The following is a 25,370-nucleotide window of genomic DNA, read 5'->3' on the forward strand; positions in this document are numbered from 1 at the left end:
TTCCCCACCCTCAAGTCTGGGTTATGAAATTTGTTTACACATAATGGATTTATTATTGTTAGTTTTAAAGGAATTAATATACTTTTAAATAGCTGTCTTAATTTTAGTGTGACAAATATTGATAAGAATAATCCACATAAACAAAAGCTCTTGAAGGTCTTCAATAATTTTTGAGTGTCAAGGGGTCCCAAGACCAAAAAGTTTGAGAATCGCTGTTCTCCAGCATCCAGTTCTTCTTCTGTCTTCTCATTTCCCAGACAACTTGTGTGTGTGACCCCCGAGCTGTGCCTGTCTTGTGGACTGCTGGGTCGCCAGAGCCTAGTACAGCGCCTGGTACTTAGTAGGAACCCAAGAAATGCCTGCCCAATTAAAAAACACAGACCTCTTCATTTTCAGCACTATGTATAATTCCCGGGGGAAAAGTTCTGTTTAGAGGAAAAAGCATTCCGTATCTTTGTAAAAGACAAAAAAAAAAACCAAGTCGGCCCGTAAAGCTGGTGTTTACACATCGATGTTTACATTTAAGTCTCAGGGTTGGAGCTTGAGCATCTCTGAATCATGGAGTATGAGAGGGGGGCAACTGCTGCCCTCCCTCCCTTTCCAGAGTCCGTCTCCAGCCTGAAGGCGGCACCGGAGAAATAAAAGGAGGGGGATCAAGCTTCGAAAAGACGTTTGGTTCTTCCACCCATCGTTCGTTCATTCATTCACTCACTCACTCACTCATTCAGTACGCACTAGACACCAAACCCTGTGATAGGAACTTAGGCTACCCAAACGAAGCAGAGCCTCCGCCTATCCTAGAAAAACCCTAAAGAAACGAGTAAAAGACTTGTTTGCCACACGGAGGAGGGGCCTCTGGGCGAAGGAGGCGCCTCTTTTGCTCCAGCCAGACAAACCTGTCCTGCCCACCCCATCCACTCCCCCAAGATGGCGGCGCCCGCCGAGTGGGAAGGTTCCCACGCCTTCGGAGTGGCGGCCCGGCCCGGCTCGGCCCTGCCCGCCGCGGCCTCCACGGACCCACGGACCCCTGCGCCCCGCGCCCCGCGCCCCGCGCCCCTCGCCCCTCGCCCCTCCCGCGGCGCGCGCGGGCAACAGCACGCGGCAGCAGCGCGCCCCGCCCTGCCCGCACCTCGGGCCCGCGTCGGCGCCTGTTGACGCCACGGTGGGCGTGTCGGCGCGACCCGCGACGTCGCGACGCGCCGACAATGGCGACTGCGTCAGCCTGAGCGGGCCTCCCTTTTCAAGTAATTTCCTGACGTCGCCGCGGGGGCCTCAGACCCGGGCGGCGGCGCGCGGGCGCGCAGCGTTCGCGCCCTGGACCGAGCGGCGGCGCCGAGGCCCGGCGGAGCGAGGCAGGTGGGCGGCGGGCGGCGGGGGCCCGACTCCCGGGGGGCTGCTGGGGCGCGGCGGGGCGCGGGCCGGGGGCGGCGGGGCGCGGGGCGCGGGCCGAGCGCGCTTTCTCTGCCCCCGCAGCGTCCTCTCGGCCTCTGGGCTCGCCTGGACCCTGCCCCCGGGCTAAGTCGGCACCATGAGCGGCGGCAACTTGGATGGCAACGACGAGTTTGATGAGCAGTTGCGAATGCAAGAATTGTATGGAGACACCAAGGACGACAACAGCCAGAAAGATCCCGGCGGGGAGACCGAGGCTTTCGGGCAGCAGCCGGCTGACACCCCCTACGAGTGGGACCTGGACAAGAAGGCTTGGTTCCCTAAGGTAAGAGAGTGGCACGGGCGCCACCGCAGAGCGGCCCGCCAGGGCAGCCTGGCTTGGCGCTCCTTTTACGTTTTCTTTGCCGAGGTCCTGGGTTAGAGCCCCCATGGATAGTGACGTGGTTTTTGTTGTGTCTGTTGCAGAACTGATGTGTAAAGGAACGTAAATCTTTAGGGCGATGTCTTCAATGTAATTTGACTCTTAAGTCTTTTCTATGCTTTATTAGTTTTGCCTGTGAAGGTCACAGTTGGTTATTACATTGGTGAGTACTTTTTATTGCAAAGAGGAGAAACACCAAGAGCAAATTTAGGAATGCAAGAATTATCCTAGGAATGCAGATGTTTAGCTTTTGTGCTATGTGCAAAATGCAGCTTCTTGATTTGAAAAGAAAAGTAGTCATTTATAAACCTTTACCAATTGAACTTTGCACGTCTCTTTAATTTCCTATAAAATTTCGTCCCTAGACTCAACTGTTTGAACCGTATAACCATAGGAATATGACTAGAGGTGCAAAGAATATGGTTGGAAAAGGTCTGTGTATATTTATTTAGAGTACTTGGAAATTGTTAAGTATTGTATTTCAGCTTGGGAGTCAAATAAACTGGTGTTAAACTTGGTTCTGTGAACTTTTCAGTAAAAGTCTCCTGTTAATCAGTCTCATATGGGTAGAAAAAAGGATACCAATAGCATACTAATTGACTTGCAAGCCAGTAAATACAAACCGTGTCTCCATTGTGTCATTTGACTGTTGTTTAAAAAACTATTTCAACTTTCTTCAAAAGACTATTTCAACTTTCTTCTTTCCCTTTTTTCTTTGCGTATGTATTCCGTTGTCTCCAAATTGTTAAATTTATGTTTTCACTTCTGTCCTGGTGGTGCCGGGTCTAGTGCAGACTTGGTTTCTTCAGCTTTCTGAGTGGTTTTAACAGTACTCTGGTGATGGACTAATTTGTGACTCTATCTTTTTATGTTATGAAAGATCGTACCTCTTCAAACTTTGCGTTTAAAATTTTCCCCATTCCTTTGTATGCTTACCATTGATCGGTATGAAGAGATAACTACATATCTTTCCTTGTGCAATTGTGCTTTTTTCCCTAAAAACCAGGAAGCTGATAGATGTGAGTTGGGTTTGTTCTTAATTTGTTCACACTAAATGATAATGTGATTTAGTTAGTGATAGAGTTAAATAAGCATTTAATTTTACCGTTGTTAGCCCTTTCCTTTATATACCAAATCAGAGTTCCGTTTTCTCTGTTCTCTGCACACAGGTATTTAAAATTTTAGTGTGCGTAGACTTTTGCGCATCTATATAGTGAAAGAAAAATTGATTGTGTTGTTAGATTATTACTTGATTATTGGTTTTTATTCTGCTTTATTGTTATCTGATACTTCCTTTGTTCCATGTACTCGTAGCCTTAGTCAAGTAGACTGTAGAGAGGTAGTAATTTATAAAAGAATCAACTAGAAAAGGTGCCAACATCACTTAAAACGCTTTAATAGTATCTCAGATTTTGTTTTGATAATTGATGTACCCATTTCTTATTTTTTATCATTTTACACACAGTTTTCTATATAAAGTGACTGTTCTTGCGTTTACACTTTAATTACTATCACTGTTATCTACGGAAGCACTTTGTATTAAGTTGTATAACTGAATATGGTGTAATTTAACACAGCATAACCTTTTCATGGGAGGAAAGTATTTTTTAATTTCTGTATGTGTATGGATTGAATTTCTCGTTTAGATCACTGAAGATTTCATTGCCACGTATCAGGCCAATTACGGCTTTTCTAATGATGGCGCATCTAGCTCTACTGCAAATGTGCAAGACGTCAGCACTAGGGCTGCAGAGGAACCTCCGCAAAGAAAAACCCCCGAACCCAGTGATCCCAAGAAGAGGGGAGAGAAGAGAAAGGCTGATTCAGGCAAGTGGATTTAGCTTGCAAAACATGAGTGTAACAATTACGACTGTGAGTGTGTGTATAGATAGCTACTTTTTGGAGAATTATAATAGCTTTGAAGGAATCATAAGATGATGATTTTTTAAATTATTATTTGGGTGCATATGTTGGCTCTCACACTACCTTGTGAGCATTGGGTAGGCTGTTTCACCTCTTTACCTCAGTTTCTTCCTTTGCAAAATAGAGCTATTATTAGGGGATTATCAGAAATTCTGATTGTAAGGTTATTTTTGTTTGTGTATGTATGTTTAATTAAATTGAATTCAGATCAGTGTTGCTTCGGCTTGGCCATATCTAATACAGTAGGTTGGAGTCAGAAACAACTTATGTGTGCCAGGGCCTGAAGTCAGTGCAAGGATGAGTTTTTTTGTTTTTGTTTTTGTTTTCCTGAGGAAGATCAGCCCTGAGCTAACATCTGTTGCCAATCTTCCTCTTTTTGCTTAAGGAAGATTGCCGCTGAGCTAACATCTGTTCTAGTCTTTCTCTATTTTGTATGTGGGATGCTGCCACTGCCCGGCTTGATGAGCACACCACTCATCAAGGTCATGTAGGTCCGTGCCTGGGATCCGAGCCTGCGGACCCTGGGCTGCCGAAGCGGACTGTGCTGAACTTAATCGCTATGCCATAGGGCTAGCCCCAAGGATGAGTTTTTTTATTAAGGTAGTATCAGAATCATAAAGAACCAAGATACACTAGCCGTCTTTTTTCAGACAAGGCTCTGAAACTAATTATCTGGCAAAAGATCTGTGTCTTTGAAAGCCGGACAGTGAGTTGAGTTAGTCTGTCTGTTCTAAAGGTAAGAAAAAGTTCCTGGAGGTTTCGAGAAACTGCTACGTTGTTAAGATTTCATAATGTGACACTTACCTTTCCTTGCGTGTGTTTCATTTATTTATTTCATTTTGATTTTTAGGGTGGTTTCACGTTGAAGAAGGGAGAAATACAAATGTATATGTGTCTGGTATGTATACCTTTTTAAACAAATTTACAGTAGGAAATATTTGATTTTCAGATTTTTCACAAAGTGATTTTTAGTTTTCAGTTTCTCTGAAGTCTAATTTTTATCATTGTGTCAATATTTTTGGTTTAGCTGTTTACGTTAGTGAGGAATATGTTTATTTATTACAAAACTAGGAAAAATTAAGTGTGTGTAACCTTGCATGACATGCTTTTTGTCTGATTTAGGCAACTTATGGCACTTTGCCTCTTAGATTCAGTGATACAAGGCCTTAGTGAAGCATAATTTAATGTATACTGTCATGTGTCGCTTTATGATGGGAATACGTTCTGAGAAATGTGTCATTAGGCGACATTGTTGTTGTGTAAACACCATAGATTGTACTTACACAAACCTAGATGGTATAGCCTACTACACACCTAGGCTATATGGTACTCATGGGATCAGCATTGTATATGTGGTCCATTGTTGACCAAAACATCATTATGTGGCACATGAGTATATTTGAATACGTTAAAACATGAAATTTCCTCAATTCTATAGATTTGAGATTTTTACATACATTTAGAAAATCAAAATTGTGCTCATCTAAGTTGTAGATTTCTAATTGATAGAATGCTAAGTAACCCTCATTTTTATTGAGAAGCTTTTATAAATTTTTGTTTTAATTTTGCTTGGGGAAGATCAGCCCTGAGCTACCATCTGTGCCAGTTTTCCTCCACTTTTTTTATGTGGCTCACTCCCACAGCATGGCTGATGACTGGTGTAGGTCCGTGCCCGGGATCCAAAGCCGTGAACCCAGGATGCTGAAGCAGAGCACACCGAACTTAACCACTATGCCACAGGGCCAGCCCCTATAAATGTCTTTTTAAACAATTTTTCCTAATGTTACAGGTTTGCCTCCAGACATTACAGTGGATGAATTTATACAGCTCATGTCCAAGTTTGGCATTATTATGAGAGATCCTCAGACAGAAGAATTTAAGGTCAAGCTTTACAAAGATAATCAAGGAAATCTTAAAGGAGATGGGCTTTGCTGTTATTTGAAGGTTAGTTATGTGGCCAAGTAAGTTTCTCATATCTCCATTTTTAACTCAGGAACCAGAGCTATAATTATGTATATATGATAACTGAGACTGAGACCTTTTCAAAACAGGCTATGAAGAAAACTGACATTTCAGATTGCCCCTGTGCGTATCACATTGGTAAGGTTACTCACTTGTTGGTCTAAGAAAACTATGTTATCAGGTCAAGGTATTATATAAGTTGGATGGCTGAAGTGCTTCTTTTACTTAAAGGAATTCTCACTGCAGAGATCTCTGTAGGAGTGTATGCATATAGTCAGTTCAGAACACATTTGGAAAATCCACGAAGAAAAAGAAAGCTAGTAACGTTTTATTTGCCCAGTGGAATGAATTAGACCAGGGTTTCTGCAAATTCCAGCCCACTGCCTGTCTTTCAAATAAAGTTTTGTTGGAACACTAACGCATTCGTTCATTTACACATTTCGTGTTTCAACAGCAGAGTTGAGTCGTTGCAACACAGACCATGTGGCCCACAAAGTGTAAAATACTTACTGACCAGCCCTTTACAAAAGACAGTTTCTGGCCCCTGAATTAGGTTATAAAGGAGGTGATAGCTTATGCTTACTGCTTTGAAGTGTATTTTGAATGGGAGAGAACAGAGTGGTATTAACAGACATTTGCAGAATTTTATGTATTCCTGGTACCATAAATTGCACAGGGAAAGCCCAGTGCAAGAGGCAGCCATCATTTCTGGAACACTTACCACCTTAGGAACATGTGTTACACATTCTTGCAGGGGACAAAAGAAAGGGGCATGATGATGACATGTACATATGTCACAGAACCTGAAAATAATTAAAAAGTAAAATCAAAGTGATAAAACAAGAGTATAAACACCAGGGCTGTGTTGTGAGCATGCAACATGTCAACGAAGTCAGAAGGGGAGGGTTGAGCTGACAGCTCTTCAGGAGGTAGGTTCCACTTGGTTCTTGACCCTGATGGCAATGGGATATGGATATGACCGTTATAGGAAGGGAGTTAACGTAATTTTCAAATGTAAGGAGATTTGAGAGTTTTATAAGTTCTTCAAGGATTGTTAAAAATCTGTCAACAGATTCTTAGGGGGGTTGATTGGATTTTTAAATGTTTTAAAGAGAAAAATGGGGTTTTGAGAAACTTTTTACATATACAGTTTATGACCCGTAAAAGTGCAAGGCTGGCAAACTAGTACATTGAGTTCCAGAAGAATATAGTTAATTGTTCCAGGATCCACATTTCATTTCGCAGCTGAGTTCAGGTGTCCTTTTGTATTCTCCTCAGGTCCTCAGATCTTTGACTGTGTAGGGCTGACAGCTGCCCCCTTTGTATAGGACCCAGAATCCACAAATGTATTTAATGTATAAGCCATCAGATAATCATCTTCTACTTCTCAGTATATTGCAGACCTACATTTTAATTGGCGAACAAAAAAATTAAAGGCTGGCTATGTTATTGCAAGTTCCTTGAGTCATCTAGTCTTTTAAGTAGAAATATTTTAGAACTTTAAAACTGGAATGCACCTTAAAAATCATGCAAAGCCATTTGCCTCATTGTATAGATGAGAAATTGAGACTCCAGGAGGCAAAACTGCTTTTCCAATAATGATATGATTTATTGAGCACCTGCTATATGCCAGTCACTATCCTTTCTGTGCATTTTTTCATTTCGTTTTGTCAAGAACCCTGCCAAGAAGGCATTTCTATTTCCATTACAGATGAAGAAACTGGGGCTCAGGGAGCTTGAATAACTTGCCGAGGTTCACATGCCTGGTTCGAGACAGCTATATCTTGAAAGCAGCTTTCCTGATAGACATTCTAGAGTTTTTTATCCTAGAGTAGGTAGTTATATTTAAATCTTTATTGGATGTATAGTCAGAATTCATCTAAAAAACTCCCGAAATTTCATGTCAGTGTGTAACTTACCGACCGTATCTTGTTTTACCTTTATAAAGAGAGAATCTGTGGATCTCGCATTAAAACTTTTGGACGAAGATGAAATTAGAGGCTATAAATTACATGTCGAGGTGGCACAGTTTCAACTAAAGGGGGAGTATGATGCCTCAAAGAAGAAGAAAAAGTGCAAAGACTACAAGAAAAAATTGTCTCTGCAGCAAAAGTTTGTGGTTTTTATTTTTCTTTCCTTTTCGATAGATTTCATATAAATATCCTAGAGTATATTTTGGTAATAGCCACCTAGTTTTGTTCCATCAAATATGCCTACAAATTATTTTAAAAGAATGTCATTAGCTCATCAGGAACCTTTGGTAATCGGTACAATAGGATGATTTGGCAGTGGTGGTGGTTTTCATTTTCTGGGGTGTTCATTTGTAGTGTATCAGGGGCTTAGATGAGATGAGAGCCATGTCTTTGGAAAATGTTGAACATCAGATTAAATAAAATAGTTTAGGCTTGTAAACCAGGGCTATTAGTTCATTCTTGATGTGGATTAAAATTAGCTATACCAGGAGCTAAATTTTTATATACATGTTTGTTAACAGGAATTAGAAATTAGAAATGATAGGTTTTATCATTGTATTTACTATGTATATAGCGTATACATAATGTCATCAAGTTTCTATTAATTCATTTGTTTAGTATGTTTCCTGAAATGTGCTATTTTTAAGAAATTAGCCAAAATAAGTACTTTTATCAGAATGAGTTCTAAAAACACTTCTGACAGTATGCTGGAACTAATGATGAAATGATCATAAAAGTGTTTAGTTGTGATGTCCTATAGTTTTTACAAGAATAGTTAGAATAGATACCTGCAAATTTTTATAAACAATATCAGTAAAATTTAAGATCGTAACAAAGAGTGAGTAGTTTTAAATATTTCAGTGCAGTTTGTTCTTTATAATCATAAAATGCGTAAAAAGCAATACAGTTTTCATGTATTTTTTGGTCTCAAAGTATATCTTCCTAGATAGTCATACATACTAAATAATTAGCAATTTTTCCAGAGTCTCATTGGAATAATTGTGACCGGACAACAGTTCTAGGAAAAAAATATGTTCTGGAGATTTCAGATACTGGGACCATCTTTCACCTGCCCATTATTTTTATTTCAGAAAGTTTTCTGAATGGAACTGTGACTAAAATACACAATGTTGTTTGGAATCAAATAATTATCGTTATTAAATGCTCAATAAAGGATTATATTAATGACTCATTTTCTCTCTCTCCAACAAGTGTGGAGCAAAATTCACTTTCTTGTTGCTACTTTATTGCATTAGGCAGTTGGATTGGAGACCTGAAAGAAGAGCTGGACCATCCCGAATGCGCCACGAGCGAGTTGTCATCATTAAAAATATGTTTCATCCTATGGATTTTGAGGTAGGAGGCAGTATTCTTACCGATGAAAACATTGATACGCGTTCTTTCAAAAGAGCCCAGAGCTTACCGTACCCCACCTTTCCCATGTCCCAGCCCACACATTTATGTCGTCATCAAGATAGAAAAATGGAGCCCAAATTCAGTCGAAGTTTGCAGATTTTCCCATGTTTAGCCCAGTGTTCTTTTATTTGTACACCAGGTAGGACTGTTTAATACCCATACTGTGCCCCCAGACAGCACCTACTTGGTATGGGAAATCATTAAAAATATAGTCCTTTAAGGGTTTCTGGGGAGTTGCTGGTGGATTTTGAGTGCAGTTCAACAAGTAAGGGCTGATTTTGGTGGGGAGGAGCAGCTTCACGCTTGTAAATGAAAACTTCACTTTGGGACTCAAAGTTTGAGTCTTAGAAAACCTTAGGTTAATGAAATAGAACCACTGATGTTTGAATAATGGAGGTTGTTTTTTGGAACCTAATTTCTACAGAACTCTGTAGTGGCTCTTAGGACTTTATAATACTAAATGTCCGTGTAGAATTCCAAGAACAGCAGATAAAAGTGAGTAAAGGAAGAAGAGCTACTAGAGAGGTTTAAGGAATATTAGTTGCCGTCAGAGTACCTTGTGTTGCATTCTGCCTCTTGTTCTAACCTCTGTCTTTGGCGCAGACCGATAGGATCGTTCATGGAACAGTTTATTCTCTGCCTGGATTCTGAAATTAACGATAACCAATTTCACATCAGAAAAAAACGTTCATGATGCAAAACTCCAGGTTTATAAATGATCTAGTTGCTACCAAAGCTCATTCTTGTTCCTTTTGTGCATTTATACAGAGTGAGAATGGCAATATTGTTTTAGTTCCCCTAGAGAGGGCCCCAGAATGGCCTCTTGAGCTCCATGCCAGCGAATAGTGATGTGATAGCGTTTGCTGTGCACCTGTGGGGTCTGCGTATCTTTTGAGGGCACTAGGAAGATACATGGGATCTATGTATGTTTGATGTCTCTTCTGACTAGAATCATGAAGAATCTTGAAATATAGCAGAGCTGCTTTAGACTTTCACTGTTAATGAAATATGTTTAAAAACCACACGTGTACATATGCACACTAGATACTTTTTGACACACTGTCCTTGCCAGGTGGGCCTTTGAAAGAAATGCGTAGATGGGTCATGGTATCTAGTCTATTTCGTATGATTATTAACATTTTATCCTTCTGGTAAGTAAGTGGTTTTTTTAATTAGGTGAACCATTAATGTCCATCTCTTGAAGTCCTTGATTCACACATTCCATCTCCTAACACTTGAATGTGAATATAAATGCAAACTTAATTCAAGTTATCTGGAACCTCTGCAAGTAGAAGTGTGTTGTGTAATTACGTCTATTTTTGTTTCTGCCTTCTGCCTTGCTCATTGAGACACTCATTTGAGTCTAGCTATCACCCTGGGCAAACTTAGTTTTTCCTAGCTTAACACATATGCTTTCCTCCAGAAAGCCACTTTTATTCTACCTTGACCCCTACAAATTCCCTCCAGTGGATATTTTTAAGGATAGAAGTTTCATACTTGTAAATTCTTTTTTTTTTTTTTTGAGATTGGCACCTGAGCTAACAACTGTTGCCAATCTTTTTTTTTTTTTCCCCTGCCTTATCTCCCCCAAATTCCCCTCGGTACATAGTTGTATATCTTAGTTGCAGGTCCTTCTAGTTGTGGCATGTGGGACACTGCCTCACCCTGGCTTGATGAGCAGTGCCATGTCTGCGCCCAGGATCTGAACTGGCGGAACCCTGGGCCGCTGTAGCAGAGCCTGTGAACTTAGCCACTCGGCCACGGGCCCGGCCCCATGCTTGTAAATTCTTGATTGATTAAAAAAACCCTTCCTTTGGAGTTTAGAGCCTTTATGTTACCCTGTTGTGTTCCCTTCATAGCGTTTATTATCTGTATCTCCTCTACTAGAATGTGAGCTCTAGAGCCAGGGCTCTGTCGGTCTTGTTTTCTGTTATATTCACAGTGTTTAGAATTGTACCTGGCACACAGTAGGCCCTCAATATATATTTTATTAATAGTCTCTCAATATTTATATGAAGGAAAAGTGAAAGAGTGATTGAAACCCTTGTTACTCTCAAGGCAGAATCTTTTCATTCATTCAATGGATAAAACATTTTCTCTTTAGCGTCTTTGCAAATGAAGGAAAGTTTTCTTTTCAGACCCCTATTCCGCAAAGGCTAGGGGGCCAGTGATGGGCTTCATAGTTCTCAGCAGAGAAACCCTTGGTGCCATCCTTGTTTGCCTGCCTGCCTGGTCTTGTGAGGTCTGGCAAGCTTGATGAGAGCCTGTCAATCAGAGGGACTACAGGCAGTCTTGTTTTTTGTGGGCCTGATCGTCAAAGTCTATCAGTATAGGCCTGTCTGACATAGTAGACTGTCCAGTATGGTAAACTCTAGCCATATGTGGTTGTTTAAGTTTAAATTAATACAAATGAAATAAAACTAAAAATTCAATTCCTCAGTTGTATTGGCTACACGTGGCTAGTAGCTACGATGTTGGATAGTGCAGGTAGTCCTTTCTGTCACCACAGGAAGTTCTATCATGCAGTGCTGGTGGAGACATATCACTCGTGATAGAGGTGTTCAATGGGAAAACCTGCCTTCATTGGACGCCTTTGAGGGAGTGTTGATTTGAGTGAAGATTCCATATGAATCTAAAGAACAGACATGAGCATTGAGCTTTGTAGTGGAAAACAAAAACTGAATTGTCAGGGTACCTGGGGTGTCAGAAAGAAATCAGATTTAGGGGGGATGTAATATATTTTTATTCCAAATGGTTGACCAGTATTAGAAGCAAAATACCTAAAAATACTCCTTGGTGTCAGGGTGAACAGTGAAGGCTAATATCTTTAATGTAACTTAGAGAGTTTTCAGTATTTAATTCAAAGCCTTATTTAAAAATGCATGCCTGGCAAATTTGAATCCCAAGAGATGAAGAATCGAAACTCAGATGCAAATGTAGATTTCTCATTGTGTATACCAGCACTGTCCTATAGAAATGTAATGTGAGTCACGTGTATAATTTAAATTCTTCTAGTAGCTACAATAAAAATATAATGTGAAATGGGGAAATTTATTTTAATGATGAATTTTATTTAACCCAATATATCCAAAATATAATTTCCACATGTAATATAAAAATATTAATGAGCTACGTTACATTGCTTTTTTTTCCTTTGGTGCTAAATCGTCGCAATGCGGTGTTCGTTTCACACTTGCAACACACCTCAATTTGGACTAGCCATATTTAAAGTGCTCAGTAGCCATGTGTGGTTAGTGTCTTGGACAGTGTAAGTTTAGATTGGAAAGGAAAGAAGTATGGTTTATTTCTTCCTGGGAAAAAAAAACACCACCCTGGGAAAAAAATAAGAGCGTCGACTGCAGGAGGTCTCATTGTATCAGTCTGATTTTAGTATCAAGTCTATTGCTTGCAAAGTGTTGTCTTTAAAAAATTTCCATGCTTAGCTATGTTGAAGAGTTTTCCTAGAGGAGGGAATTATTATCTTTAAGCTTCAAGATAGTATGCAGCAGCAAAGATAAATTATTTTTTCAAACTAGTATAACAGAAAATGGAAGTCTGGGGAGACTGGCTATGATTTGATATCCTCATAGGAAAAGCTCTGAGACTTTGATGTAGAAATAAAGAAGGTGATGCTCCCCTCCCCCAACAATGGAATCACACCTAAATTTGTCCAGTATTTGAAACAATTTTTCTTTGTTTTTAATATAATCTTGATTTCCCTTGGCGAATAAAATAGAGGTATTAGGAATAGTTTATCAAACTCTGAGAAAGCTTTTCTTGACTGTTCACTGTGTGTAAATGACTGCTGTGTTCGGTGAGGTATACAAAACTCATTCCAACACGATTCCTGCCTTCAGAAAGCGTACAGTCTGAGTGGAGCTAACCACCCACATCCCTGAAAGCCACGTCAAGACTTTACCAAATGACTCATGCTCCATTCCGCGCAGATCTGATAATTATATATAAAACAAATTGACGTCCTCTCCGAAGTTACATTTTATAGGTGAGGGGAAATCCCAAGTCCTGCCAACTATAGTTTTAGATGCCTCAGATTTATCAGATATTATATTTTTTATTCGATTTCAGTAACTGCCTAGTAGTAGTTTCTGTTTGCTTTTTGGGAGAAATTTAGGAGGGAATAGCTACTGTTTGTAGACGTTGTGCAGTTGCTCTCTAGTTGGTGAGGAAAATAAAGACCTGTGAGACGGAGGAACTTAAATGTTGCTAAAAAGTGTGGGTCTATTTCAATAAGAATTTGTAGTTGAGATATCCTTATTTATATTTGTATGTAGTTGAAATGCAAGTTGATAATGTAACTTTTTCTGACCTTTTTTCGTGCATTGGGACTTGGAGAAAGGTTTGTGAATTCCCATGGGAAATCTTAAATTGTGTTGTTGTGATGGGGAGGGTCCACCTGAGCTTAAGCCCGCTGGAAGCCGCGGTGCTTGAGTGGTCTTAATAGACTCGTAGTTGCACGAAAGCGACGGCTGAGAATGTGTTTTATTGTGTGCTTAATAACCGCTCTTTATTTGTGTAGTTCTGTTGAAATGTGGTAGGAGACAAGATGAACAGTAATCCTTATAGGTGAGGTTTATGCTGTGAGTTAAAATAGAATCTCGGAAGCCCGAAGAACACTCTTAGAACACTTAGTCAATGAAGGGGATATCTCTCCCCATCACAACATTTCTGTCAGTAGGAATCTTTGCAAAACACAAAGCTACGGGCTCTCATCTCATTGCTGTAGTCACGAGGCCCGTGCAGAACATAGGAATTAGCGGTCTCTGACTTCAAATGTGCCACAGGACTTCTCCAGCCCTCACAGCTCCTGTTGTTTGGGATTTCCGTTCCTACTCCCTCCCCTCTCCTTTGCTCCTGCACCTTTCACACCTTACATTGCAGCCTCATGTACTTATCCGTTTCCTCTGTCATACGGGCCAGACTTGTAGTAGTAGCAGCAGCCGTGGTAGTCTAACTTCATTTAATTTGGACTCTTCTAAATTTTGTAGACTACTGACAAACATAACTAACCTTAAGTAAAGCGTTTATTCGTTGGATTGTCAAAGCAAGAAATTTGATTTTTAGAATTTGTCCTTAAAGAAGGGAGGAAACCCATTTTAATCATGAGTGTTTTTGCAGGATGATCCGTTGGTGCTGAATGAGATAAGAGAAGACCTCCGAGTAGAGTGTTCAAAGTTTGGACAAATTAGGAAGCTCCTTCTCTTTGATGTAAGTTCATGGCTTGGACAAATGATTCCTAAAGTAATCATTCTTCTGGTTTAATAAGTTATTAGCAGATGTCGGTAAGCCCCCAAATTTTAGATTAATGTTTGTATATAGTAGGTCTGCTATCTGGTGGGAGTAATCTGTTAGCAATAATTAGATGAACATGGATTGTAAGTCAAGGCTCTGATAGACATGGTATGCCTTGATTATTTTTCTTTATCAACACTCTCTAGTATATGATCTGGTGAAAGTATAAGAAAAATGTATAAGACCTTAGGGTTCCCTATTTGCCCACGTTTCCCCCTCTTTGTGAATATTCTCCTGTATGTTTCCCTTCTCACCCTTTCTCTGTGTATGTGAGGAAGATTGGTCCTGAGTTAATATCTGTGCCAGTCTTCCTCTATTTTGTATGTGGATTGCCGCCCCAGCATGGCTTGATGAGATCTGAAGCCATGGGCCACTGAAGTGGAGCACGCTTAGCCTAAGCACAATGCCACCGGGCCAGCCCTGTTCTCACTCTTTTTTAACTTCCAAAATCGACAAAATAATTAAGAGTCACTGTTTATTGGTTCTGTACTACAAACCATTTTACATGTTATCTCACTAATCTTCACAATCCTTTGAGGTAGGTAGGTGCTATTATACCCATTTTAGAGATGAGGAAGCTGAAAGTTTAGAGATTGAGCACCTTGCCCAAAGTCCTTCAGCTACTAGCTGGCAGAGCCAGGGATGAGTCCCAGGGCTATTTGACTTCAGAGTCCAGGCTCTTAACAACTATACTGCCTTTATACTGCTTCTCATTAGACAGTGTTGTCAGCAGAAACATTTCCAAGGACATCACACTTGGTTCTTGCTAGACAAGATTAAGCTAAAGAAGCAGCTAGCTGCGTGTCCCTGGCTGAGGTGAAAGGGAAGAAAGTTGTCATACATAAAATCTTTTAGCTCAAACTATCAGAGACAACACTATTACTTCGCTATTTTGTCAAATGTGTGTGTTTTATTTTTAATTTTCTCATTCATTCTGTCTTTTTTCTTCCTTGTCTTTCTAGAGACACCCAGATGGTGTGGCCTCTGTGTCCTTTAGAGATCCAGAGGAGGCTGATTATTGTATTCAGACCCTCGATGGAAGGTGGTTTGGTGGCCGTCAAATCACTGCCCAAGCGTGGGATGGGACTACAGATTATCAGGTACGTTCTGCAACTGTCAAGGGCACACAAACGGTTTCATTACCAACAAATCCTGCTGTAGCAGTCCTTCAGATAAGTTTTGGATTGGTTCGATCAGCTTAATGTAACAGTACTTCTTCTAAGTAATACTTTGTGTTTAGAGCAAAGAAAGAACAATATTTGTCTTTCCGTTTATAAGTCTGAAATTTTGAAGCTTGCTCAGAATAGTGATAAGAACATGTTAAACCAAAATGTTCCTCTTCCTTTCTGTGTTGTAAAGTTCAGAGTTCAAATATTAACTTTTTAATTGCTGAGACATTTCTGCAATACTGTGTTGTTGGGCATTTGTTTGAATGATCTCTTAAGGTCATCTCTAGTAAATCAAGATGTGAAGTTTTGAAAACTGAAGATAGGGAATTGCTTTGATTTCCTAAGATGAGATGCCTCAGGGTACTTTGATTAATGTTAGAAATGCCCAAAGTGGCCGGCCCCGTGGCCAAGTGGTTAAGTTCGTGTGCTCTGCTTCATTGGCCCAGGGTTTCACTGGTTCAGATCCTGGGCGCGGACATGGCACCGCTCATCAAGCCACGCTGAGGCAGCATCCCACATGCCACGACTAGAAGGACCCACAACGAAAATATACAACTATGTACTAGGGGGCTTTGGGGAGAAAAAGGAAAAATGAAATCTTTAACAAAAAAAGAAATGCTCAGAGATGTTAGTACTTCTTTTTGCCTGAAACTTCTTTTAATGGCAGTTTCCATTTGTGCACAGGTGGAGGAGACCACAAGAGAGAGGGAGGAAAGGCTGAGAGGATGGGAGGCTTTCCTCAATGCTCCTGAGGCCAATAGAGGCCTCCGGCGTTCAGAATCTGCCTGTGCTTCGGAAAGGGCAGGGCCTTCTAGAGTAAGGCATTTTTCAGAGCACCCTAGCACATCTAAAATGAATGCTCAAGAAGCTGCAACTGCAGTGGTATTTGAAGAACCTATAGATGAAAAGAAGTTTGAAAAGACAGAAGATGGGGGAGAATTTAAAGAAGATGCTTCTGAAAAAGATGCTAAAGAAAGTGGCCCCGAAAAAGAGGCTGCAGAAGGCTGCCCCCAGAAAGAATCGGAAGAAGGCTGCCTTGAAAGAGAGTCTGAGGAAAGCTGCGCCAAAAGAGAGCGTGAAGAAGACTACCCCGAGAGAGAGTGTGGGGAAGGCACTTCCCAAAAGGAGCTTGAAGGGGATAGTCCTAAAAAAGAGTCTAAAGAGAATGGCCCTGAAAGAGAATTCAAAAAGAAGAGACTCAAAAATGACTGTGAAGAGAATGGCCTTAAAAAGGCCACTGAAGAGCATGGCCCTGACGTGGCGTCTGAGGGGGAGGACAGCCCCCAAGAGGAGTCTGGAGAAGACGACTCGGAGGGAGAATCTGAAGATGACTCCTCTGGAAAGCAGTTTGAAGATAGCTTTGAAAAAGAATTTGAAGAAAATGGCTTCAAAAAAGATTTTGATGAGGACGGCTCCGACAAGGAATTTAATGAAAATGTTCTTGAAAAAACGGTAGAAGAAAATGACTCTGAAAAATCAGAATTTGAAGATGACAGCTCTGAAAAAGTGTTTGATGAGGAAGGCTCTGAGAAAGAGTTTGATGAAGAGTCAGACGAAAAGGAAGAAGAGGATGATCCATATGAAAAAGTATTTGATGATGAGTCTGATGAAAAAGAGGATGATGAAGATGCAGATGAGAAGGGGCTTGAAGATGCTGATGAGAAGGAGGAGGAAGAAGATGAAGACGAAAAGGTATTTGAAGATTCTGATGAAAAAGAAGACGAAGAAGCAGATGGAAAGGAAGACGTAGATGACAAGATGTTTGAAGATGACGATTCCAACGAGAAGTTGTTTGACGATGATTCCAGCGAGAAGTTGTTTGACGATTCCGACGAGAGAGAGACTGTGGGTGGTTTGGGAAATGTTAAGGATGAAGGGCCCCTGTCCACAGGCAGCAGCTTCGTCCTCAGTAGTGATGACGATGACGACGACGATGATATTTAATCGTGAAACTTGCTTTGTAGGGAGATTCCTCCAGCTACATTTTGCCTATGCTCCAGGGTAATTACTAGTAGTGTTACATGAACATGTGCATAGTAGTAGGGTGCCATCAGATTAAAGCATCGAAGTTTTCATTGTTAGCTGTACTTAATGATTTGCAGTATGTGTTAATTGTTCATTAAAACTTCATAGTATAAAATGCAAGTAAACTGGATACTTGTCCTTTGTCAGATTTGTTAAATGCATGCAGAATAATATTTTTTAAAGTATTCTGATTGAAGTTTGTGATATTCAAAAATAAAGATAAGTTGTTAATATGCAGAAACTGAAAGTTGGACTTGCGTTAAATTACATATTAAATTCTAGTTATTGCTTCGTTCATACTAAAGTTTAGTTTTTCTAGGGTCGTGAAAAATCCCATAGGAGTCTCCTTGCCTCCAGCTTTTGTTACCACTTAGGTCCCCATTTCCCCTCTCTGTACCAGAACATGTTAGTAAACTTATGAAGCAAGTGACACTTTGGAGCTTTTCCCTGCCAAGTCCTTGCAAGTTACTTGTATTTGTTTTCATTTCTACCCTCTTTCTATGAAAATTGCCTCTTAGATGTGCAAAAGTGAACTTCCCGAGATCCGCGGCTTTTCCTTATTGAAAATATAGAGGAGATTATAATTCTATTGTGTACCGTTTGGGCCCCTTTAGAATTTAATTGAAGTTATGGGACCTCTCCCCAGAAAAATGTATGCACACACTGCACAACTTTTTGTAGACAGTTTTGAGAGGTTCATGGGTCCCCTCGAGTTGAGTTACTTTTGTCATGCATACTTCTGTTTTTTGTTTTTGTGTTTGTTCTAGAATCACAGTGCCTAGTACTGTGCTAAGTTGTGTAGTCCCAATAAAATTTTGGGCCTTTTCTGATTGTACTTTCCAAATTCAGTATTGATGAATTGACTTCGGATGTAGCATTAAGAAGTTATTCTCATAAATTAGAAGTATTAAAATAAACTGCATTGGCTCTTTTTCATTATACCGTCTGTAAGTGTAATCATTGCTCTCTTTAGAGAGAAAAGAGTTCTTGTACTTCAAGCCAGCGTTCTGAGAATTTTTTAGTTGATGTCTGGGCTTTTAAAAAATCTTCAGGATCTGCACCAGGGGTAAATCAGTAAAAGGTGGAGAAGGTTAAATATAGAAAAATTGCAAACCAGAATCGTGTTCCCCTTTAAAGGTAAGCCAGAAGCATTTAAACACTAAATTTATGGAGAATTAGTTTTCTAGATGAAAGGAAAAGAGTGCTTGATCTTCTGTGCACGATAGTTGGAACACATAAGTGCAACATAAATTAGCTTGAAAACCATTAGAAGGGGGCTATTTTGATTGCAACATCTTTTCCCTTGCTCCTTAGTTTGGTTGATATCACGTTCTCATTCTCTGTTCATGTATAACACTCATGCTCTTCATATAAACACCCTGGAAGCGAAAGTCACAAACAGCTGTAAAATGGTAAATTTATGAGGTGATGATAAATATAAGAGTCATGAAGCACACGCACATGGTCACCTGTTTACTAAGTAATCAGGTTTTATCGGTCCTGAAAATGGAATTTATCGTGAGGCAGCAATACACCCTGTTAACAAAAGAAAAATATGAGGGTGGATTTTAAGCACAGCAATACTCAACAATTACCTGACAGTTTCTAAATGTTAATGCTCCTTAAGACTATGTAGTTTACATAAATATCAAATAATGTATTCAATCCTGAATGCATGAACCAGAAGCGGCTTCAGGGATGCCTTTGAAAGGCTTCAAGGTCCTCCTCTGAGTCTGTCTTGTATAGCAGTGTACCTTGTATAAGAACAAACTTGAAACTTCATGTTAGAAGATAAAAACATTAATGGTCTTTCCGATATTAGTGAAATATTTGAAATCATTAATGCTTTCTACAAAAGGAGCCTGATAGGGCAAAGCTGGAGTAATTTGTTCGAAAGATCTCTTTTCCCTCTCAGCTAACGACAACTGGGCTCTTTCTGAAGCTGGCTCTTGCCCGATTAGTCCATTTGGAAGCCATTACCTCTTCCTTGTTAAAGTGGAATCTCTTTTCCTGGTGTAAATTACTTGGTGACTTCTAAGACAGGAGTTAGCTAATTTTCTGAATACACCTTCAGATAATGTGACTTTTAAAGTAAACCGAACCAAACATTTCAATGTCAGGCCGAGAAGTCCTCTTAATTAGTTTGAACAAAGCCATGGCTTGGAGAACAGTTAGAAGGCTTATAAAGTTGCCCCTCGTGAATATTTGTCAATATTCTTATAGATTGTTTTTTCCTTATTGAGTATCTCTCAGATACAAACTGCATGCCTTTTTTTAGGGGGTCAGGTCACAGTTTGCTCAAATGATTTTTCCCTCATACCACACCTCATTTCCATGACTGGCTTTGTTCATCGCTCTGTAAGTAAAATGCTAACCTGATGTAAGAAAAAATGGTAAAATTATTCCCTTCGGAAATCACAAATTGATATTGCAAACAGCCTAAATTCTTGGACACCAATTTCACAGGGATCAATTACTTGAGAAAAATATTTCATAGTTTAAAGTTTGTTTCTAGGTATTCAGAGTCCTGCAGATTTGTTTTACTTTTCATTTGGACCCAAGAGGACTCTGATGTGATGGTATGTCAGGTGCAGTATTACACTCAAATAGAAAGCATGAGCGGCTTGGCTTGTGTTTATAGCTCAGCTTTCTGGAGAAAGCACAGGCCGTGATATTAAGATGCACCGGTAGTCTCAGACCGGATAAAGAAAGCTAAGACAGCAGCAGTGGCACAAAGGTGGCCTTTCTGCTGCCAATATTCTACTTTTGCACCCCCTCTTAATGTTTCTGCTCAAATGACAAAGATAATATTAGAAAAGTAAAGCTCTAAGAATAAAGCATGTTTTGATTTGCCAGTTCCAGCTTTTTCATAGAAATTAGACTTAAATCATAATGATGATAAACCTGCAACATCTTAACATAAAAATTGCTAGACTCAACTATTTCTAACTTTAAAGTTTGAAAATGTGGTATCTTGACCTCTTTTTCTTAAAGTATTTTTGTACTATCTTTTAAATAAACAATATAAACTTTTGTTTTTAGGTGATTCTTAAGAAATTGTAGATTAGGGAAATAAAAGTTTGTATATCACTTCAATGCTTCTCATATCACCTTTTACTAGGAATATGCTGATTACCATATGAGATACTAGTGGTGTTAGACTATTGATTTAGTGTATTTACACTCACTGTAGCGTCTATTTCATATGATTTGGTTCAGTCAATTAGCAAGTATAGATCGGGCTATACCAATAATATACCAGATGAGAGAGGGCAGAGAGGATAAAGGTAGCATTAGGCACGGGCCCCTCAAATGGCAGCTGTAATCTATGTCAAGACAGGGCAGCCAAAAAGAAATGTGGCATTGATCCAGCGATACCATTTCTAGAGACAAGCACAGTACCTGGCACATAACAGGGCCTCAATAAATATTTGCTGAATGAATGAATGTATGCTATGGATACACTTGCACACTCCCATTCATTCATTTGAAAAAGATCAGTGGCTTCACCGCTACCTTATCATTCTTGGTGATTTCAATATCAAAGTAAATGATCCCTTTAAAAAAAAAAGATTTTATTTTTCCTTTTTCTCCCCAAAGATCCCCAGTACATAGTTGTATATTTTAGTTGTGGGTCCTTCTAGTTGTGGCATGTGGGATGCCACCTCAGCATGGCTTGATGAGTGGTGTCATGTCCACGGCCAGGATCTGAACTGGCGAAACCCTGGGCCGCTGAAGTGGAGTGCGCGAACTTAACCACTCGGCCACGGGGCCGGCCCCCTAAATGCTCCCTTTTTACTCCAATTCTTCCCACCTCAGCAACCCACCTGTCCAAACCAAAAATTTCTGAATCATCTTTGATTTCTTTCTCTCTTTCACCCCCCACATCCAAGCCCTGTTGACTCTAACTCCAAATATACCCCGAATCTAAATACTTCCCATGTCCACTCCCACTACTGAAGCACAAACCCCCATCACACCTACAACACGACTGAGAAACAATAATGTACAACCGAAATTTCACAAGATTGTAAACTATCATTAACTCAATAAAAAGTTAAAAAACAAAAAACCCCATCAGCTCTCAGCTTCCCAGTTGGACTCCTCACTTGCACTTTTGTGTAACTTCCCCTCCCAAGTAATTTCTTACATAACAGCCAGGGCGATTAAAATAGTCGCTGCCTAAAATGCCCTGATGGCCTTCTATTAAAATGCTCCAGTAGCACTTAGAATAAAATCCAAACTCCTGCCTGTGGCCTTCCCATAAAGCTCTGAATGATCTTGCCCTGTTTGCCTCTCCAGACTCATTGAGAATTCTCCCTAGTGCATCACTCTTCAGTCACACTGGCATTCTCTCCGTTTCTCATTCCTATGTCAGGACCTTTGCACATGCCTCAGCCTGGGATGCTCTTTCCCCAGCAAAACTGGATCTCTCTCAACCGTCAGACTGCTCACACATCACCTGCTTAGAAATCCTGACCATCAGTAACCTGCCCCTTCTCTCCCCCTTGATGCTACTACTGTTGAACTCTCTTCACAGCAATAGATTATCTTGTTTGTTTACTTGCCACCCCCCCCCCCCACCACCCTGGCAGCATGCAAGCTCCAAAATAGCCAGGGCCTTCTCCTGGTCTCTGCTCTCTCTCCGGTGCCTACAACAGTGACTGGCACATAATAGATAACCACGTATTTTTTCAGGATTGGGAATAATCATCGTGAATGTGTTGCATTCTGTGAGGAGCCCCACATTCTTAGAGGAATGTGCAGAACTTCAAGTAGGGCAAGGGAAAGAGAGTATATTACAGTTATCTGTAATACAAAACCAATGAGATAAGATTTTGAGAACACAAGGCTCACGGGCAGAGTTAATCTCTATTTGGGGACATACAAAATCACATTATTGCAATTTTATTATATTCTTGTTCTTCGTCTTCTTGGGGAACTGGATTTGAATTATAGCAAAAAGCCCTGGTAAGATATGTTCAGCTTTCTGACAGTTAATCATTAGGACCTCTCAGTGGGGAGCTTATGGAATCCTCATTTCTGGGAATCTTACTAGACACAAAATATCTTTCTTAAATGAACTATGTAGAATTTCCTTTGGAAACCCCTTGATTTGATTTCTAAAATGGTTCAATTCTCCGACTTCCCCACACTCTTCGTCCCTGTCATTTTATTCTTTCTATCTGCTCTGCAGACAAATGGAAATTTTACCAAGATTTTGTGCCCCTTCCAGTCTGACTACACACATTCTCACTAACTGTTAGAAATAGCTCCATATGTGATGAAATGAAGAAATGAGAGCCACATTCAAATGCAGATGCCGGCATCACTGCAGGAGAGTAGGGATGCAGGCCAGTTGGCAAGAAGACTATATTTCATTTACATATTTACCAATATTTCTGTTACAAACAGAAAGGCACTTATTTTTCACGGTTGTAGCAGCTGAAACTAAATTGATCCTGTGATGATCAACACTGATCATTAACACAACTGTAAAGATGTGTAATGAACACATGTGCCGTGCTGCCGACTATTCCAAGGAAATACTGATTTTAGGTAATGCAGTCTTAATAGATGTGTTAGTTTTACCAAATAATTTTGTTGGGAAAAGATTTGAGGGGCCGGCCCCGTGGCCTGGTGTTTAAGTTCAGCTTGCTCCGCTTTGGCGGCCCGGATTGGATTCCTGGGCGCAGACTTACACCACTTGTCTGTGGCCATGCTGTGGCAGCTCACATACAAAACAGAGGAAGATTGGCACAGATGTTAACTCAGGGCAAATCTTCCTCAAGCAAAAAGAGGAAGATTGGCAACAGATATTAGCTGAGGGCAAATCTTCCTTAGGGGAAAAAGAAAAGATTTGAACAACACTTGGCTCTTTCTGTACTGTGAATTTAGATTATGGGAATCTTAATTTATTTATAAAGAAGGAAAGGAGGAGGGACACAAGTGTGTTTCATTTTCTACCATAAAATATAATAAATTTTTAATAAATATTTTCAATACCCACTGTTTTTCCTCCCCAAGAAACCTTTGCTTATTTAATAGTCACCCACTCTACCCATCTGATGAAGAGAGAATTTTTCTGTACCTCTCTATACACTGACATTCTTTAGTTTGGTTTAGTTTTGTTCTATTTTTAGATTAAGCAAAGGCCAACAGTGTTATCAATCTCTCTGGAGGTTTGCACAGATAAATGGTGTTCCTGTTGCAACTTCACAGTTGACTTGTAGCTATCTTGTTATGAATCAGAAATTTGTCTTTGTTAAGTGCAAATATATTTTTAAATATCTTTTAGTATTTCTTTAAACTAGAGTTCATAAAGTAGGTTTGCTGCATCATAAATTACATATATTTTAAATTTTGATTAATTCTGCCAAATTGCCCTCCACAAATGTTGAATTCACACCACCACTCACAACGACAGTGTGTGGAAGTGTTCAGTTTCTCCATATTTTTGTTAATACTAAGTGTTACTGATCTTTTGAATTTTTGCCAATCCGATAGTTGAAAATGGTATCTCATTTTAACTTGTATTTCCCTAATAACTAGTGACTTGAGCATCAGTTCAAATGTTTGTTGGCTCTTTGCATTTCTTCCTCTGGGATTTAGTTGTTCGTATCCTTTGTCAAGTTTTCTATTGGCTTCTTTGTCTTTTCTTAATGATTTGTAGAGTTCTTTTTGCATTATAGAGAGTAACTATTTGTTATGCGTACTGCAAGAAGTTTCTCTCCTTCTGCCTTGTAACTTTACTTTTTTTTTGCTTTTGGGCACACAGAAGTTTCCTGTATGTCAATTGGTAAATCTTTCTCTTTATGACTCCTGAGCTTTGTGTCATGCTTAGAAAGACCTTCCCCACCTCAATATTATACTTATTGTAATATTTTTCCATATATACGATTCTATACATTCTTTTCATAATTTAATAGTTTAATTTTTATGTTCATATCTTTGACCCTTACAATATTGACTTTTGCATAAAACATGAGAGATAAATTGGGGTAGGGGAATTAAGAGCTCAGTTTTAGACATACTGAATTTGAGATGCCTATTAGAGGAGAGGTCTGGCCTGGAGATGGAAATTTGTGAGTCGTGGTTACATAGAAGATGTTTAAAACTCTGAGACTGGGATCATCAAAGGAGAGATTATAGAATCAGAGGAGAGAGGTCGGAACTAATCAATCCCTGAGGCAATTCAAAATTTAGAGGCTGAGCAAAGGAGATTGGGAAGAAAGGACCAGTGAAGTCAGAGAAAAACAGGAGAGAGTGGTGCCAGGGATGCCAAGAGGGGAATGTTTGAAGAATAAAAGGGAGTGATCAAGCCTGCTAAATGCCTCTAAGAGGTTGAGTAGGATGGGGACAGAGAGATGTCATTGGACTTAGTAACACTGAGGTGATTGGTGACTTTGCCAAGAGCAAATACATTGGAGCGGTAAAAATGGAAGCCCCACTGGAGTGGGGTTAGAAGTGAAAAGAAAGGTGAGAAGTAGAGCTAGTGACCAACCACGGGCAGCAAGTGCAAGTGGCGTTGCTGGAAGGGGAGCAGAGGAATGGCAATGGAGGTGGGTTGGTTGTTAAAAATGGGAGATACGTGGGCGTATTTGATCCATGATGGAAATGATCCAGTAGAGAGGGAGAAATTGAAGCAGGAGAGAAAAGGGGTAACTGAGCTTTAAGATGGGCCTTTAATCATGTTTCCAAATGAATAGCCAATTGTCTCAACACCATCAATTGATTAACCCATCTGTTCCCTACCTACTGATTTGAAATCTTTAAAAATAC

At 40.0% G+C, this 25,370-nt stretch overlaps 1 protein-coding gene across 2 annotated transcripts; it reads left to right on the forward strand.

Annotated features, from left to right (window-relative positions):
* The first annotated feature begins 919 nt into the window (after positions 1–919).
* Positions 920–18,527, forward strand: HTATSF1 (HIV-1 Tat specific factor 1). Of its 2 annotated transcripts, none has more exons than XM_070605664.1 (10): positions 920–1,356; positions 1,474–1,714; positions 3,457–3,637; positions 4,584–4,631; positions 5,523–5,677; positions 7,644–7,807; positions 8,925–9,024; positions 14,221–14,310; positions 15,357–15,494; positions 16,248–18,527. In XM_070605664.1, the coding sequence occupies exons 2-10, from the start codon at positions 1,529–1,531 to the stop codon at positions 17,505–17,507; spliced, it is 2,322 nt and encodes a 773-aa protein (XP_070461765.1). In that variant the 5' UTR covers positions 920–1,356; positions 1,474–1,528; the 3' UTR covers positions 17,508–18,527. The 2 variants fall into 2 exon arrangements, with proteins under 2 accessions (XP_070461765.1, XP_070461766.1); XM_070605665.1 differs by having other exon boundaries at positions 925–1,352.
* The last annotated feature ends 6,843 nt before the right edge of the window (positions 18,528–25,370 follow it).

The sequence above is a fragment of the Equus przewalskii genome, chromosome X, assembly GCF_037783145.1.
Source record: "Equus przewalskii isolate Varuska chromosome X, EquPr2, whole genome shotgun sequence".
NCBI classification, from domain to species: Eukaryota; Metazoa; Chordata; class Mammalia; order Perissodactyla; family Equidae; genus Equus; species Equus przewalskii.

Coding starts and splice junctions, on each gene's coding strand:
- HTATSF1 (XM_070605664.1), top strand. CDS start 1,529: ATGAGCGGCGGCAACTTGGATGGCAACGACGAGTTTGATGAGCAGTTG. Junction 5,678..7,643: donor GGCTTTGCTGTTATTTGAAG/GTTAGTTATGTG, acceptor ACCTTTATAAAG/AGAGAATCTGTGGATCTCGC. Junction 15,495..16,247: donor ATGGGACTACAGATTATCAG/GTACGTTCTGCA, acceptor ATTTGTGCACAG/GTGGAGGAGACCACAAGAGA.